Source organism: Aquila chrysaetos, chromosome 13 (genome assembly GCF_900496995.4).
Source record: "Aquila chrysaetos chrysaetos chromosome 13, bAquChr1.4, whole genome shotgun sequence".
Taxonomy (NCBI): Eukaryota; Metazoa; Chordata; class Aves; order Accipitriformes; family Accipitridae; genus Aquila; species Aquila chrysaetos.
Window position 1 is genome coordinate 7,232,361 of NC_044016.1, and position 19,190 is coordinate 7,251,550.

The 19,190-nt window shown below is 37.3% G+C and overlaps 1 protein-coding gene across 5 annotated transcripts in view; it reads right to left on the reverse strand.

Annotated features, from left to right (window-relative positions):
• DISP1 (dispatched RND transporter family member 1) overlaps window positions 1-19,190 on the reverse strand; it is a 93,415-nt gene that overhangs the window by 17,348 nt on the left and 56,877 nt on the right. For all 5 annotated transcript variants that reach the window (XM_030035406.2, XM_030035407.1, XM_030035404.2 and 2 more), the window contains exon 2: window positions 17,960-18,499. In XM_030035406.2, coding sequence (XP_029891266.1) covers window positions 17,960-18,468 — 509 coding nt within the window. In that variant the 5' untranslated portion in view covers window positions 18,469-18,499. The remainder of the gene's footprint in view (window positions 1-17,959; window positions 18,500-19,190) is intronic.

Consider the following 19,190-nt stretch of genomic DNA (forward strand, 5'->3'; position numbering starts at 1 on the left):
CAAAAAATTACTTTGGCCATAAATTCTGTCTTGCTATAATACAGGAAACAGAATGACAAAACGTACCTATACAAATTAACTTTTCTATGTAAGTTTTTGTTATTTATTAAAAATCTAATATAAACAATATTACTTTGATGAGGAGATAGCAAACCCAAATGCAGATTATTCTTATCTACCACTGTTCAGCAAGCACGTCATTTTGTTTGCTACTGGATCAGTAAGTTTCACATGAATTTCACTTTAAAAAAATTTCCCATGAAGAATCTGCAAGTTCTTTCAAGAATTTCCTGTCTGTGAATGCGACATACAATCACTCCAAAGATGTAACCATACTATGGCTTCAGTTAAGTTACGGACTTGTTTTACCACCAAGGGCACATTTAATATTACTTCTTTAAAAAGGTACAGAAAACAATGAATTAAGAAACAACTCCTTGCATAAAACAGATCACTTAGTATTTCTACATTGAGGTCTCCAAAAGAGTAGATTTGTATGCTTTCACACCACCAGATAAACAGTTCAAACTTCAGATTCCTCGAAGATTTTCACAAAAGTTTGAAGCTTATTTTGGTCCTCAGGAATGAGATCTGGTGTCCTTTGAAGCATACGATTCAACACATTGGGCTGAAATTCTAGTCCAGGGGAACCAAAACGTTCTGGCAGAATCATCTCAAGGTAGCTGCAACCATGCCCACACTAGGTGCGAGTACTGCTTAGACTGCATCTATTTCTAACTCTTGAGCGACTGTAAAGGTAAAGGGGAAATAATCCACATAAAGCTGAGCCTCTGACTTACAACACTTTGTTACACCAAACAAAAAGTACAATCCAATGCAAACCAGCTCTTAACATAGCAATGGGCCACTTCAGATATATATTCTAAGCACTGCTAACTAACATGAGAGCAAAAGGGTGATGAAAATGTAATTGACAGTGTTGAGTAATATAAACGTGACCATTCCTATTGTCCCTTTTCTCGGCAGAGAGGATGGAAGAACAAATTAAGCTAGCAAAGCTAAACACTGATGCTAAGCCCTCTTTTACTCTTCATCATCATTCATGGTGTGTATCAGGCAATATAGCACATCAATATAACTATGATGGAACATTCCATCAAGAAATATAAAGCTATTATATTTATTTCCTCAAGAAATATAGATCCATTTTAATTTAACTGTTGTAAGAAATAAGACTTGTATAAAAGCAAATTTCTAGCAGCTGTAATTCACTGTCTGGAAATGCTCCAACCCAACGAAGCAGTAGAGTTGGTAACTGGGACATTCCCGTAGGTAGTACACAGTAGTAAAAATTGCTCCCTGCAGCCATGAGGAAGCTGGGGAAAAGGAGGAGCAAATAACCAATCTGCAGTTGCAGTAACTCAAGGATTAAGGAAATGCAGAGACAAGGATTTTCTGTTAAATACAGCCACAAAAATTAAGATCAAATCCATGAAATGTCACCAACCTTCAGACTGTAGTCCAAGATGCACAAATCTGACTTTCAGAGGTATCGAGCATACTCAATTTCACAACTGATACCAAAAACTTCTGGTGCCACCACAAGAACAACAGACTTGTCAGCAGCCAAAATGTACAGAAACCCAAATAAACTGAGTTCTGAAATGACTTTGCAACAGTAAGTTGCCTCATGCTGAAAAGAAGCTGTGGCAGGCTCAGGGGACTGCTTGCCATCCTATCTACAGCCTCAACCACAAAACCAACTTTTCTCAACTAAGTTTCTTACTGTCCAGCCTAGGCTATGTACTTAAGTCAGAACTCACGAAACTTGAATCTGAAGTTAGTAGTTACAGGACTCTGTATGAAGAGAAACACTCGAACAGACAAGCCCTTTCATGGACTAATTCAGCACCAACACAGAGCGCTGTAATTGTAATTTGTAATTGCAGCATACGCTCTTGGGTTTACAGATTAGGGAGAAATATATACAGACATATTTACTGTTAATATGGCAATTAAAACATGAATTTCTAGCTTTTATTTGTAAAGATCTGAATTTCCATGTGTGCTCAGTCACTTGTGAAAGTGAGTCCCATTTTCATCCATGTCATAATGGACTGTACCACGAGCAACAATACCATACAACTATTTGGCACAATCAACAGCCATCCAAGGACAATAACTAGTACAAGCTTTGTAATCATGCTGACTTGTATAAATGTTTATATGACAATTCCAGTTTATATTGGCAGATAAAATTGCCTTCCGTATCCTCGGACTCTGTCAATTTTAGTACCCACTTTTACACCAAAGTTAATCTACAAGGTTGAAAAAACAAGCAAGTGCTTTAGTTAAGAATTCAGTCCCATAAAGGCAATATTTTCCTCTGCACGGGCTGCAGCACTGCTATCCACATCATCATACACCACGCTGTATGACCATTACCATGATCTCCATGACCCTATAAAGGGTTAGCTGGTTCATCCAGAGAGCCATGTCCACAACGCTATGCACTCCCCCCAAATACAAGGGTTTGCTCAGTGAGGTACAGAACCTCATATGAGGTCCTCAAAAAGCCAGCAAGACAAACATTTGTTGGGAAGGACCAATGTGTAATTGATAACCCTCTGGGGACGAGGCAGGCACCTTCTCAATGTATCATCTTGTATATTCACTCTTTCCACAGCTCTCCCAGCCCCTTCTGCATACAAAATATTAGTAGATGGGCACATTTTAAATTTCTCTCTTCAAGCTTTACTCTATCTTTCAATTACATCTCTGTAACTATATGGCAAAACAGATTTTCTCAACAGAACATAAAATCTGTTTTAGATAGAACTTTCAAAAATTAACTTTGCCCAATTTGTTTTAAACAAAAGGGGTAAAAATACCAACACAACCATTCCTCATCCTCCCCCTTTCCCATCAAAACCAAACGACATTTCCCTCTGTTTCCTCCACCTGCAAAATATATTCAGTGCTGAACAAATGATGATGATTAAGTTCTTCAAAGTTAGGGAGGGTTAAAGGTCACACCTGCTATCAAACTGTTTTGTTTCAAAAAGCATGCATTAAAAAAACCTGTGTGCACCCGGGTGAATTCCAGCAGTGTAACCAATCCCTTGCAGCTGTTGTGATGACTCTATTATATCAGTCAATAGGAAAAGTTATCCCTGAAAACTATGCCCAAAAAATTCTTTAGTTATGCACTAAAATACAGAAATGCATGGCAAAACCAGATCTTTCCCACTTAACTAATGCTGCTGTATCTAATTTTTGAAGTATTATACTTTTAGTTAGCCAGTTTAAATAACACTACTAACCTCCAAAAAAAAGTCTAGACAAAAAAAAATCCTCATCAGTTTTCATGAGAAAGAAATGGTGAATTCCATTATTTTGCTGGGGCAAAAGCCAAGTTGATCTGTGTATTAAATAATCTCTGTACTCAGTTCTCACAAGTCTGATAGCAGAAAGTGACAATCACAGTTGTTTGTGACAGGACTAGCATGACCCAGTTATTACACAGATTACAGCCACTGATTAAAATCTAATACATACTATGCACCAAGGGGGGGGGAGAAGGGAAGGGGGAAGAAAAGGACAAGCCCTATTCTATGACCATTTACTGCAAGTCTCGGTCCCTATGCAACAGATGCTTTGCTTCACCCTGTCCTTTCCTAATGGCGAGTTTAGACTGAGCATCATACAATTAGGAACTACATAAAGAAAAGATAAATAGATTGGTTAAAAACCCCAGACATTTCTCAACAAGAAATGTATTTGGTTAACCAGCATCCTTTTGTGCAACATGGTGAAAGAAGGAGTGATGTTTTTAAAAAGTGTTGCTATAATATCTGAAAGTTTACTGTAAGAAATAACAAGAGTATCCGGAGGATGGATCAGGGCACCGGTTTGAACTGGACTATTACAGCTCTAATATTCACCTCTCCAGCCTAAATAAGCACTTAACCTCAGCATTTCTACCTATATTTCGAACAGTGAACTAATAGAAAACATTTGTGCCTTTGTGTACATACCAACTTGAATAGGGGCAGTTCACACATATAAAAAAATTATTATTGCTTTACATATTTTTCTATCTGAGAAAGATGACAACTAGTGCTCCAGCTTCCTGAAGGGGAACATGCCATGCCACTTGGCCACATCCTGCATTCAGGTTCTCAATGAAGCCAAAGTTCCCTTTCAGTTACAGCACTGAATGAGTTTTCTCATGAAAGTTAATAGACTGGCATGGGTATAAGCAGAGAGGGGGCTTTGGTCCTAATTTCAAGACTCACAATGGAAAGCAAACTTTTGGAAATTGTTAAGTATTATTAAATCTAGTTCTATAACCTTCATGTCCCCTGGACATTACATGGCACAAAGCAATGTTTCACAAACATGTTCCTCAGCACGGGACTGTTCCAAATGAATTTAACACTTAATAATAAAATTATGGATGGTTTACTGCTTTTGCAGTGTATTTGTTTCATTAACCTCATGCATTTCAGGGCAATACAAACCTGAACATGACAGAGGACAATAAAAGTATCTAGATATTCCAAGACATTCTTTTGCAGTCTTTCTTCACAAAGGTGAGAAAGGTATCAATTTAAGTAACCCCCTTTGCCTCACACCACAAGGAATCAATGCTAGCTGCTTCCTGAGTGGATGCAAGAAATCCTGCAGAAGGTAGCCATGAAATAGAAAATTAGCAAAACAGGCTGTGTTTTGAAGCATATTTTGAAGCAAGTTTTCTACCTGTTGCAGAGCAACCAGCATTTTAAAAAAGTGTTAGCAGCTATCAATAACCTAAAAGGTTGAAAGAGATACTAATATGATTTTGAACAGGAACATTCCTGCCTATGTTGGTAATAACTTAAAAAAAAAAAAAAAATCAGTTAAAAAGCATCAACACATTCCAAAATATACATTTGTACTAACTTATCCAAACAATACCTTCCTAAAACATTTTAAATTCATATTATAATTCTGGATATTGCCCTGGCTAAACATTTGCTTTCCGATTTATTTCACGCCACTCAAATGCAAATAATTTCTATTTCACACTGTGCAGATGTAGAGACTGAAGCTCAGATGTACAAGGGCTTTTCTCCTTTTTTCCTTGGAGGAACAACAAACCAATTAGACTTTGAGCTAAAATTAATGCCCGTGGGGCTACCACCCTGACATGGGGCAGCACAGAGGCACTGCCTGGGATTGTTGCACCCTAGTCTAAGGTGTAAGGAAACAACTAACAGCATCACGGATAAATCCATAACTGTCAGTACAGGTGCTTCTCCTCTGTTTCATTCCTGGTAGACAGCAGCTAAGAGAAGCAGAAAGCTGCACTCCTAGCAGCAATATCCAGTCAATTCTGGTGCTTTGCTGCAGCTGAGCCAGCTTCCACCATTGGTTGAAAGGTACCACCTCCCAGCTGGAACCAGCACTAATTAAGGAAGCACCACTCTTCTTCATACCATTGCCTGCCATCAAACAGTTTATTATGAACCCCCAGCTGACTGGACTAGAAGCATCTCAAAAAGATACACACCAGTCTTTTCAACTGCTTTTCCTACTTCATTGCATGAACTGGTCTCAGATGAAAAAGTACTGACTGCTGATAAATGCCATCCCTTAGCAAATCCAGCTGAAGTCCACGCTCAGCGACGTTTGAATATGACAGTGACAGCCAACCATAATTTCAGGGCTCAAAGCCGGGCACAAGTGTAGCACAGAAATGGTCACTGACAGAAACTTGACAGATTAGGAAAAGCTCAACTTTCCAAACAATCATTCAAAGAAAACTAACTGGTCAGGTGGCTGGTCTCCTTCATTTTGGTGCTGAGCTGCACAAAATTTTGAAAATAAATGCATAGCTTACAGCTATTTATCATAAAGTAGCTGTCACAAGGATGTAAAGCAATCACTAACAGTACTGCAGATGACACAGCAGCAGAAGCAATCATGACAACTACTCTAACGAAATAGGGTCCAGAGTAAATGAAAATTGTAGACATTGCAGTAAATCTGCAACATCTTCAGTTTCTGGCAGTATGGACAAACACTGACAGTCTTGCATAATCTTAATTCTACTTTCCTCATGAAGGTATTCGTAAGAGGGATGTATTATTTCTCTTGAGACAAATAACATCACATCCATAAAAACACATAGCATATTTGTGAAATACTGTACTCTTTAGGACTCGAACTATATCTTCTTTTTGAAGCACCTTGTATACCACAGTTGTCTAAACATACTGATAGAAAAAAAAATCACTAAAAGGCCAATAGCAGAAAAACTAATTTTGCATTCTTGCTTTTCACTTAATGATTCACTTGAGTCAAAAATGTTAAGTTACAATAAATAGTTGTACGTACTGAAAAACAAACAAAAATAATCAATATAAAGACTCCCCTGTCCAAAGATTATGAGATGTTTAACCCCAATGCTTTACTTTGCCAGAGGGAAAGTATTCCCTTTGTTGGTAGATCTGGTTACAAGAATCGATAAAACATAGCTTTTTGTCATTATTACACTCAAGGATAAGCTAAATCCCCGCAGGATAGAATGAGATATGCATCATATTGTACATCTTCCATTAGAACATACAATACAAACTAAATCCCTGCAGAGGAAGAAAACCCTTGTGTTTTCAGAATGTCACTGACCCATGAGAACAATTTAAATTGCTCTTAAATATAAAGCTAGCTTTTGCTGCTATATTGGGTATAACACCTATGTGCTTTATCATTTTAACAATCACTACAATCACTCAGACAACAAATGCAACAGATTAAGTTGCCAAAAAGCTTTTTGCAAGCCTCCCAAGTTAATTTTTTGCTGTGATGTGTAGATTTTTCCTTGATTCTAATCACAAACACTCTCTAGATGTTTTTTAAACCTGTAGTGTTTATTTTATTTGTCTGCACTTAGCTTTACTTATTTATATCTATAAAGGAAGCAGCAGAAGGCTGTTGTAAAGATGACAATTCAGTTTTCTGATAAGTTGCTTTTTTAAGGCTTGACTGAAAGCAAGAAAAATGCAAAGAATTTTCTTGTTCTCTCCCACATAAAATGTCAAGGAACAATCCAAAAAGATTTTTTTTACCTCTAGATTATCAGGGTGAGATGATCTGAAACTAACTGCTATTTCATCCTATTAAAAAGCGTGAAATCTCAGTGTTGCAGCTTTGCTTAACCTTATACTTACTAATTATTTCTGCTAAGACTATTCTTTTGCATAAAATTAAGTAAAATGAAAGTCTTTGTAGTAGAGAGACCAAAAATCAATATGCTATTTGGCAACTGTATTATAGATGTCAATTCACATTTTTATAGTTGAGATATCAAGCTTTATAAAGGTTCTTGTCTGCTCTTCTTGTATTCTTACCTACCTCCTCATTTCCACCTGAGGATCTGCTCTATGGTCACAGCAAGTATGAGCAAATAACATTGCCCTTCTGCAAGGAAAGCAATTGTAAGGAAGGTGTTATTAATAATAAAATCAACTGTCCGAGTGATTCTTGCTCTATCTGATTTAAATTTAGCATAAAAGTGTATGCTTTACTGACCTACAGCACGTACACTGGATAAAACCAGACTCCTTGAACATCAGTGGCAAACCCTATGTACTTAACTAAGCCAAGGTTTTGCTTGCTTTCTTTCTGCTACAAAATCAATACTAAACTTTATTAAGCTACCTTGAAAAAGTAACAAGTAGTTTTGACATCTCCCAGTCACAAACTTCTGGCTCATGCCGACACACAACAGGAAAACATGTTTCCATCAAGTCAAGAGAAACAGGAAAAGGTCAACGAAATCATACTGACATCCTATACGTAACTATTTTCATTTGAAAGTTATTTTGATAAGTTTAGCATCAGGGCTGGAAGGAATGTCCTATGAAGAGCAGCTGAGGACTTTGGGCTTGTCTAGTCCGGAGAAAAGGATGCTGAGGGGCGACGTCATTGCTCTCTACAGCTTCCTGAGGAGGGGAAAGGGAGAGGGAGGTGCTGATCTCTTCTCCCTGGTACCCAGTGATAGGAATGGTTCAAAGCTGTGCCAGGGAAGGTTCAGACTGGACATTAGGAAGCATTTCTTTACCAAGAGGGTGGTCAAATACTGGAACAGGCTTCCTAGAGAGGTGGTTGATGTCCCAAGCCTGTCAGTGTTTAAGAGGCTTTTGGACAATGTCCTTAACATGCTTTAACTTGGTCAGCCCTGAAGTGGTCAGACAGTTGGACTAGATGATCATTGTAGGTCCCTTCCAACTGAAATAGTCTACTCTGTTCTACCCCTGTATGATTCATTATACATTAAAATTAAAACTGCTATAAATTTATAACATACAGATGACTTGAAATTGAAATGCTCCTATAAACATCTCCAAGGTTTGGGGTTTGTAGTTTTTTCCCCACCTCTTTTACTTGCTGCTCCATATGGATGATATACATGCAGGTACCCAGGATTTACTTACAAAGTCTTCAGTTTAAGGTTCCTTCGAAACTCATTTTTGCAATACTGACTTCTAATGTCTTCCCTCTTTCAACTTCAATAACTGACTAAATATTACCAACTACTAGGAAAGCTGGCTCTTTTCCTTAATAGCATCTACTTGGTTCACTTGTCTTGAACAGGAAGTAAATCATCTTTCTCTGTAAGAAAATCTGACAGTGCATGAAGGAGCCAAGTAATATACACCCTTCAAATATTTTTCTAATATTCTTCTTTCCCTAAACTTTTCTCCAATGAGTGTTGCCACTTCTACACACAGTTCTCAAACTGTCAATAAGAAAACTGCCATCAAAGACATTTAAACTGGATTGTCCCAGCTTTAAATGGCAAAGTTTATACATAATTTAAAGTATATTCTTCTTCAAAAGGTTTAATTGAAGCTATATATATTCCTTTAACTTCTGAAGCACTAAGGGCAGGACCACATATAGCACTGCTTGGCAAGTTAAACAAAAGTTCTGAACTATTGAAGACAATAAAAAAGGCTTAGTAAAATACCACCATGAATCACTATTTGAAAACAAGCCAACAGTTAATTTGGAGCAGACTAATATTATTTCAAGATCCTTTGCAAGTCTAAAACCATTAGTCTTTTTTCTTTTCTTGGTAATTACAGTGAAATTAATAGATATGTTCTGGGATTTAAATGATGACTAGAGTAGGTTTCAGCATTTTTACTGGCAAAAAGTTCCTTCCTTAGAAATATTTTATTTCAAAGCTGTTTTTATTACACTTCCCAGTTGAATGGAGCAATGCAAGGTCATGGTCACATCTTGTATTTCTCTGACAGACAGGAAATTAACATGATCCAAGAAATCACAACATACACACAAGAAAAACTCCATCCCATGGTACCAAAGAGAATGAGAGAGATGTACAAGAGCACCTATTTTTATCAAGGTATTTCTCCACAAAGACTGAAATCCATGTTCTTAAGCATATGTTAAGTTTGACTCTGGAGTAGGGAGACTTCAGGCTGTCATATATCATGCTTCAACTGGTACATGCTTCAGTCTTCCTTCCTGTGCAGATGTACATTTGTGAATGTAAGTCACCAGGGGGTTCGTTTTTGCTCTCAGAAAAACTCCTTTGACCAGAGAGCCTTTTTTGAAGATAGACTACAAGCCCTTACAATTTCTCCAAATTATTAGACTGACTATGGGGACAAACACTAAGTTTTTTCTTTCTACATATTTAATTTCTTGCAGTGAATGAAAATACTGTTACTTAAGCAATTTTGTTCTAAATTTAGTGAAGTATTTCACTTCAAACATACATTTCAGTGTTGAGCTGCTGTTCCAATGTCTGTGAATCTAGTCACTTAGAATGTCGTAATTTTTCAATGATATGAAACAAGCATATATTCCACACAATTAAAAGATTTAAAAGGATTTAGTAAGCAATTACGCAAAGAAGGCTCTTTAGCTTATGCTGACACAGATGAAATACTGTACGTATGTAATGCGACATCACCTTTTGTACCTCCTGAGATTAAATTTGGTTTTGTTTGCTCAGTTGCAAAAAAGGCAATATTTACTGAGCATTTAAAGGTTTTCAGTATTGTAGCTAAGACCCCCCAAAAGCACTGCAAGATTAAACAGACTATAAAACAGATTTAATACAATCAGAACTGTTCAGCAAAAAGTTAGCAACAGTTCACCCATTTGATTGAACAAACTAAACATCCTACAAACTGGAAATGTAACAGAAGAATTTTGCAGACAGTATCCCATTAACATCACAGATAATACTGGAAAAGTGGGAGAAGTGATGCATGCAAGCCTTTCTAGTCCAGTACACTCATCTATTTGTGATTTTATTAAAAAAAACCTAATTTTCAAATAGAGGGGCCAGGCTTTCTGAAATACAATCAGGATTTCTACCTGTAACTTCCCTTACTTTTACTGATCTGTTAGTGGTACCATCTCATTTCTATTTTGCATTGATAGTCAAGGCTTTAAGAGTTTTCTTTATTCAGCAGATAGCCTTGGTAGAAATCTCATAGCAATCTTAGTGTAGCAAAATTAATGCCAATTTGCTCAGGCACCCTCTGTATCTCCCTCTTGCATTGTGTTTGGGTTTTTTTTTTTGTTTTTTTTACTTTTCAAGCACCACTGACTACTTAAAAGCATGCACATCAATTATCACTTACTAGGAGATGAAGACAACATCGAAATATCATCAGAGAGTAAGGACAAGTGATTTTGGAAGAAGCTAAAGACAGAGACAACTACGGCAACTTACAAAGAGCTTTCCAAAGTCGATGTTCCTCATTCTGCACTTTCCCTCCATCATAAGTAAGACTGAAAACTTTTAAGTAGGAATACCCAAATCTTTCAAATCCCATCTCTTTAAGAGGGCTGAAAATCAGGCAATTGCCACTTTTAGTTTAGACTTTTGCTCTTTGTTGTCTAGTGTTGTCTTGACATTTGAACCTTATCACAACCTACTATTAAATTAAAAGTGCATGAGAACAACTATACATGGTCAAAAGATTCCAACAAACTGCCATAGTTTTGGCTGTTCCGCCACCTTTTTTTCTAAATACGTGCATATAAATGCTCAGGTTTAAAAGTCATCTCAAAAAACACACCGATTAGTCCTTTCCGAGAACGAACACAGCTGATGCTGGTTTTCCAGTCAATTTAGCACAAAAGAAAGGACCCATGTTTTTTACCATTTCCCTCACGTTATCAGCTTTGTGTCTTCTGAAGACTGCAGTTCAAAGGCCCACCAGATTGCTAGTTAAGTACTAGCTCTTCTGCTGTTCAAGGAGAGGTGAGGAATACAGGGCACAGGAAATCCATCTTCAAGCACACACAGAACCTGGAGTTTATAAGTTGCAGAGACTAAAGGTCAAAATACGGCCAGGCTGGTACTCAGCTGCACTCAGACCAGAACAGGAACCTTCCAAGTCCCTTTTTCCTATTGCAAAAATGCTTGCTTCAAAGCAATCTAAGTCTTGACAAATAGCAATGCCTAATTAATACAATTAAAAGTCTGCAAAAATCCCTTGGACTGCCTAATGAATGAGGTTTGGTTTTTTAAGTGCACTTAATATTTTTCTAGGTATGTTATTTTTAATTTGGTCAGCCACTGAATTATAAATGGCATTTTTTATTTGTATTCTGGTCTCTGCATGTCAGCCCTTTGCTTTCAGCTCTGTGCAAGACTAACGGAAAGTGCAGCATGTTGTTTGCATAGCCAACAATGCACAATAATTATCACAGGAACAGTAATGAATTAATAAAACCAGATAGAAACCTCTTAAGGTACCACACTTAGGGGATAATGTAAGACTAAAAATAAAAATGAGTAAAATGAGCAAAAATGAGAGAGCACAGCTCAAATATTGACTGCCATGAAAATTTTTTTCTGAGAAAGAACCAGTTCATTTGTTTGGTCACCGGGAGAGCTCTTCCTCCACACATGCACAACAGAGAATCCCACATTTGGACTCAGATTGAGAAGGATGCATGAGACTGCTACACATTTCCTTTCCCTTCCTCAACTACATTAAAATCCCCAAGTATGCCACTGGGCTGTTAATGCTGCAACACAAAAGGCAGCATCTATTTTGTGGTTCCCATGTGCCTCCAGCCTCTTCATTCTGGAAAACCATTGGATAAAGAATTCCTATTTTAGCATGGAGTAAGTGGCTTAAATGACAATAGCACCAGAATTCTTATTATTTCCATACAAATTACCAACATGCAGGAACTCATCTACAGCACAACTCAAGATATTTGCAACATCCTGAACAGTGCATGAAATGATGTTAACAACTTCTGCTTTTAGTTGCTGAAGGTTGATAAAAAGGTTCAGAAACAACCTTTGAAAATATGACCTACAGGATTTATTTTTTTTAAAAAGATATCTATTTTTAATCTTCCTAGGGGAAGGGAGTAAGTCTCTTTTATTAATCTATTAACACAGTATAATCATATGTATTGTACAAAAGACATTAGTGCACATTTTATATAAAAAGTGAAAACAAAAGAATCTTTGAATGCATTAAATACAGCAGAAGCTAACAATTTTCAAACCGGAAAATATTTAGATGGATGGAAAATACTTTGTTTAAAAAACTCCAGGTAAGAGTTCTTCTGAACAGTTACTGTTGCTGAAATGACAATATTTGAAAATACTCTATACACATGTATATGTATAATCAGCTCTACAAGCCATGCAGAATGTACTAGATAACAATTATCCTTTTCCTGGAATCAAGCAGGGAGCTGTTTCATAACAAAGTCTTGTTATTAAGATTGGTATTTGGCAAACATTCCCTTGCTTTTTGAAAAAACAAGAGCTTTTTATTTCTTTCTGGATCTAATTTTTATGCCAAGTAACTAGAAGGAAAACATAAAATGGGTAAGAGGCAGCTATAACGTTCTATCCTCACTTCACAGATTTTTCATTTTTTTAGATCTCCTTTTTAAAGTATTAAAGTGTAAGTATTGGCATATATCTGCAATACTGTTTCAACAGTGTGTGTGGTACAGAACTCTCTGAAATACAGCAGAACTCAGAATCCCAGAACCATCACATAAACCTGCAATGCTGAAACAGTTCAAAAGCAGGCTTAAATCTAACTGAAAGGAAGATGTACAGTAAGCCTGAAGATATTAATGCTTTACCAGTACTATGTTTTTCGCCTTGCTTAGAATGTAAGTTGGTCTTGCAAGCAAAAAATTTCAATCCAGCCATTCAAACTAAGCAAGCTTTGGGAGCTAAAACCTCCAAACCAGGCTGGTGAGGGATGAGGAGTGATTTACATATATCCCAAAGACTTTAATTTTAGCCAGAGTAATAATTCTGTGAGGCTTTAAACTGGTTTTATTTTCATATTCTAGCTTTAGATGACTGCGTGACCATAGAGAGATCATCCCACGTGTCCTTTTATTGTCTTTTTACCAGAGATAATTCATATGCTTTTCAGAGTTCTCTTTACTTATCTGCTTCAGCCAAAAGCATTAGCAGTGTAGTCTTGAAATGTAAATAATGGTAGGTGATATAGAGCAGGTCTACTCCAAGCAAAGAGTATTTGTATGGATTTATTTATTCAATGTTGCAGAAGTTCAAGCACTACATGCACCAGCAGTTTGGAGCAGTTTCCTTATCAGCAGTACCATCAGTCCAAGTCCATACATCTACATTTTCTAAATTGTATCCCCAAAGAGAGATTCCAAAAGAGTTGGCATCAAGATTAGCAAGGATTAGCAAGGATACAGGTAGCTTTTAACTGGTGTTTTCCCATGAAAAAGTTCACATACAAGTTCACATACAAGTCTGAGAGAAGCAATTCAATTTGGTCGCAGAGACAACAGGCATGCAGAGAACTGTTACCCCATGCTTTCCACAACCCAGAGACGACTTACTGAATACTCACAGAATCATAGAATGGTTTGGGTTGGAAGGGACCTTAAAGATCATCTAGTTCCAACACCCCTGCCATGGGCAGGAACACCTTCCACTAGACCAAGCTGCTCAAAGCCCCATCCGACCTGGCCTTGAACACTTCCAAGGATGGGGCATCCACAACCTCCCTGGGCTACCTGTTCCAGTGCCTTACCACCCTCTTCCTCTTTTGCTCCTATTTACATGCATACATTCCTATATAAATAATAGATATTGAAAAATACCAGGAATGATTTTAAGAGTTTTCTGGCTTTACATTTCTTTACTGTAGTGTTTAGTTCTGCTAGAATATGCAACACTTCATTACTTATTTTATCCTCTTTTCATCCCACTAAACATGCTGCTGGGCTGCATAGTTTTACTCTTCCCCAGTGACTCCTAACTCAGTGCTTCCAGTTGTCAAGCATCAGTCTTCATGCTTCTTCCACTACTTCAGATTAGCAGCCTTACTTGGTGGTTCTTCCTCATTTCCACTGTCTATTCAGTGAAGGTTGCTGATGATTACAGAAGCAGATGGCAGCAAAGGAGGGGCAGTAACATTCCAGTGGCTCTAAGCCCCACAGGCTTCTTGAGATACGCAAGTACATTCAGACAACAACAGTTACTACAACATGAGTCCTCCAAAGGCCCAGGGTGGAAAAAAAATCTTCCAATAGTACCTGAAAAGAAGAACTAATCATACCATGCTCCAAACAGGTAAGTTCAGAAACCGTTTGTCAAAAAGCAAATCAAGTCCCTGGACAATTGCACTCTGATATGGAGAGACAGCTGGAATTTCCCAGGGAGTGTTTGTGTGGTCAAGATATTATGCCCACTAAAAAAAGACATATGAACATGTCTGAATGAAGTACATCTTAAATATGTGCACAAAATCACACAAAAAAACCCAACTTTGCTCAAGATCTTCCAACCTTAGAAAAATATCTAAAAATCATCAGAATCATTATGACCAACAGCGGACCTATTTTACCTACTTTTACATTATAATTTTTTGCCACAATCACATTGTAAATCAGCAACCACTAAAAATATTTTCCCTTATGCTACAAGCCATTTTCACCAATCTAAAAGAATTACCAGTTGCCTAAAAGAATTACCAGTTGCCCAGACATTCAAGTTATGGTATATAGATGACATTTCCATGTAATTTAGTTTAAACTTCAAAGCTGAACACATTACAAAATTCCAGATCCAGCCAGTTTTAAGAGGATAGGACAAGCATGGCATTATTTCAATCCTCCTTCTTTATACACTCCAATCTGCAATGATATACCAGAGCCACATTCCTTTAATATTAGGTCACCGACAGACGTTAAGCCTTGGGCTTCAAAACCTGACAAAACCTGTCGAGCTGAAACAATTGGTTACCTGCCTAGAGCTGTAAAAGCATTAGCGATACAGTTTGCAAAAAGTGTTCGTCCCCCCTATCTAATCACATCTTTTCCCCATTCTTAAACTTAAAATTTTAACAATATTTGAATGCATTCTTAAAAAATACAAAGAACCAAAATGAAAGCTAGTTTGACTACACACTGAATTTAATTGATATATAGCATGAGAACCTGCGTTTTAAATAACCATGTTAAAACATGCACGTGTTATAAAGCTAGATGATTTCCAATTAGCCTTGTAAGAAAAATATCTGGAGAAGACACTGCTGTGCAGATGATAGGCTCAAAACGTAATAAAACTAGAGTGTGGAACAAAGATCATGTAAAAATATCACACACCTAAGTGTTACTCTTCTGTGTACAGAAAGTAATATGAGCATGTAAACAATGAATACACATTTATCACCTGTTCTCTTTAGCACTGCAAAGAAACTACCAATGAGACAGTTTGCTTCTTCCTGAGCATGTATCCCTCCACCTGCAAGGCTGCATCCAATTGCTCCCTGTTTTTTACCACCTACCAACATGTCTTCATTGACAATGGCCTGTCAGTGTGATAAACTAGATTCACAACACAACAGGGGACAATTACATTTAGACACACCTTGTAGACTGTTCAGAAGGAAAAGAAGTCTTTGGTTCCATGCTAATAACACAAGTGATACAGTCAGACGTATACATTGTCCATTAATGCAGCCACGGTCAGTTTAAGGAGTTAAAATGCATACAAGAAGTCCAGCTTCCCCAGTATAGCATGGGACCAGAGTGTTATTTACCACATGTTTAGAGCTAAAAGAAAAGGTAACAGCAACCAGAAGCTAGGTAGCTTTTAGAAGATGGACTCATTTGATTTGCTGACCTATAAGGCATATTGCAAGTATCTTTTCGCTGAGAAAATTCAGTTGTCTGAGCTAGAAGCAAGTCCAGCAATGAAACAGTAATGACTTGATAGGGGTATGTAGAGTATGCCAACACATATAGTTGAGTAGGTAAGTACAGGTGCTCTAAACATCAGATTGTATCCTTATTTTGACTGCTAACAGCAAGACAAACATTTATCATAAATCATTATTTACGTACATTTATGTACAAATGCACATCATGGTGAGGAAGTGCAAGATGAAAAAAGCATCTTGGCTCAAGATCCCGACCACAGCAGTTCAAACAAAGTCTTTATATTTGTGAAGTGCTATGGAAAATATTATTTTACCATATCTGGAAGAACTTTTCACTGTTCTTTTTTCTAGACTAAGAACAGAAGCCCAGATTATGGATCACATTTGTTCCCTTCCTCAAGACTATGGAATACAGATGAAGTTTAACAGTCTTGCTGCACAGGGAGAAAAACAGTTCATTAGTGTACCCATTCTGACAGTTTGAAAAGTATGACTGACTGATTCTGTAACGGCTCAACCTCCTGCATACCTTTGCATACAAAAATTACATAAAAGTTTTCATCTTTACTTAACATTTAAACAAATCTGGGGTAGAAAAAAATATGTCTGATTGTAAGCAGTTCCAACAACTAAGGTTTTTTCCATTTGTAAGAGGAATAACTAGCAGGGGAAAGCCGATTTGCACTTTGTATTACTATTCTTATTTTCATCTGCTTTCACCTTAAGGAAAAAAGCTTTTTTCACTTTGACTTTTTCCACATTACATATTTGTCCCAGTCTGATATTCTCATAAGTTTAAAATTAGTTCATACATTTCATCAAGACAAAATCATTATAACTGACCGAGAAATACTTGTAGCTCCAAGTTTTCGAGCAAGGATGCAGATGTTGGACAACAGGGAGAAGGGTAGCTTTTATTACCCCAGTGAAAAATTCATCCAGTTTGGCCCAACTGCAACTCAGGAAAAAAAATAACCTTCCATAAAAGCTTAGAAGTATCTTACTGCAACAGGGAATTCAATTTTTAGAAACTGCCTCTTGGACTGACTGATTTTGCCCAGGACCAGCAGGCTGTAGAAGATTTTCCTTGTGATTGTTGCTCCTTGTAGCTGGGACTACTGTCACTGGAACTCCAAAATTAACAAACAAAGAGGCAAGTTCATATGAAGTGGAGGATAAAAAGGATTAAAACCTGGAATAATCCAAAATTTCTCAATCCAAGCACAACTTTGAAATTTAGCAGATACATACACTGAAAAGACATGGGGGCAACTCACTGAACCAGCTGACCTGACAAAGAAAAACTACCCAGTACACTTACAAATAGAATTGTTGAAAGTATTTTTCAACACATCTTTCTGAAGAAATATGGGTTGTGATTAGACTATGCAGACATACCAGTTCTTTCAGTGTTTTCTTAGCTATCTCTGTATTGGTTTGTTACACACAATATAGCTGTACACTGTGTCTTGTAGAAAAGTTATTTAACTTCCAAACAATCCCCAAGAAGAAGAAACAGACTTTTTTTCCCCAGAAAGAACTAATTCACTTCAGGAATATTCATGTAGCCCAGTAAAACTAGTTTCCTGATTTGGTGTCTTCTGAAAAAAAAAAAAAAAGCGTTGGTAATGCATCAAAGATTAACTTGTAAAAACACTGGGGAAGAAATTTGGTTCATCTTCCTTTTAGATCTTCTGCTTTTGTAAGAAAATGAAATAGTTATGGAGAAAGTTACCCATACCAAGAACTAACAAATAATGCAATCTGCTTACCTTATCCTGGCTATATGTTGCTGCACAGGCTGATGCTGAAAATGGTCAGGCCACTGATGGTGAAGGCAGAAGGATGGGGAGGGCTGAAGACAGCACGCAGGCTGATATATGGGGGTGTGTTTTTGGCAAATAGATGCTGAATACTCAGTATGTGGCTGCATGCAGCACGAAGTCATAGGAGGAGATGGTGCTGAGCTGCCAACCATTGAATGACATTCTTGCTTGTTATTATGGCTACTTAAAGAATGATGGTATGGACAAGGGTGGCAGCATTGTGACAACATCTGCTGAGTTCTTTGGTTGTCTAAAGGCAGAAAGGATGGCTTGATTGTACCATTAAGTTGCAGGCAGCCATTTGGACTTGCTTTTGCTCTTGGCGTTTCCTTGGATGGGAGTTGTTGGACCGCAACATCTCCGTCATTAGCTGCAACGATACCTGGGCCAGTAGCATTTGACAAGATGCTGCCATTGCTCAGAACCACAGAGTCACTGACATTGCTCATAGCCATGCTCCAAGTTCTCGATGGATACGCAATACTCCTGAAGAAACAAATAAAGCAAAGTTTACAGAGCTGTGGTGTTTTCAGATGCTCAGAAATAGCTTTAGATTAAAATGAGTAAATCTCCTCTTTCATCTTCATCTTTCACAACACAGGGAAATAGAAAGGAGTTACACACATACCACCAGGAATGTTTTGAAGGACTTTCATTTGTTCAACAAAAAGTTAAGAGTGAAGTTACATAAATGCTCAGTGATTAAACCAAAATATAAGACAAATGAATAGACATTTGACAGTCTCTGGGTCACAGCTGACAAGTAATGGTTGAGATGCACAGGAACAAGATAATTTTGCACAAGACTAAGTAATAGCCACTATTTATGAAAACAGATTTTAGTATAAACTGTGTAACCATCCACACCTTGCACTACAATTCGCCTGTGTACTTTGAAAGCCAGCAGGAGACAGGACCACACAGTAGAGATTGTTTAATAATCATTAATGTGCTGGTTTTAGTAACCTCCTTTCCTATTTCCACTTTCTATTGAAAAAGAGACATATTTGTATTTTTGAAGAAATTCTTTTAAAATGCCTTATTTAAATCAAGCCACTTCCGCAGACATCTGTCAAAATTTCTGGATGGTAGACTAGGTCTTTAGCAGAAGCTCAAAATGAACTGTTACAAATACTAAAAAGATAGAATAGAATACAACCACCTGTTTTTCTCAAGC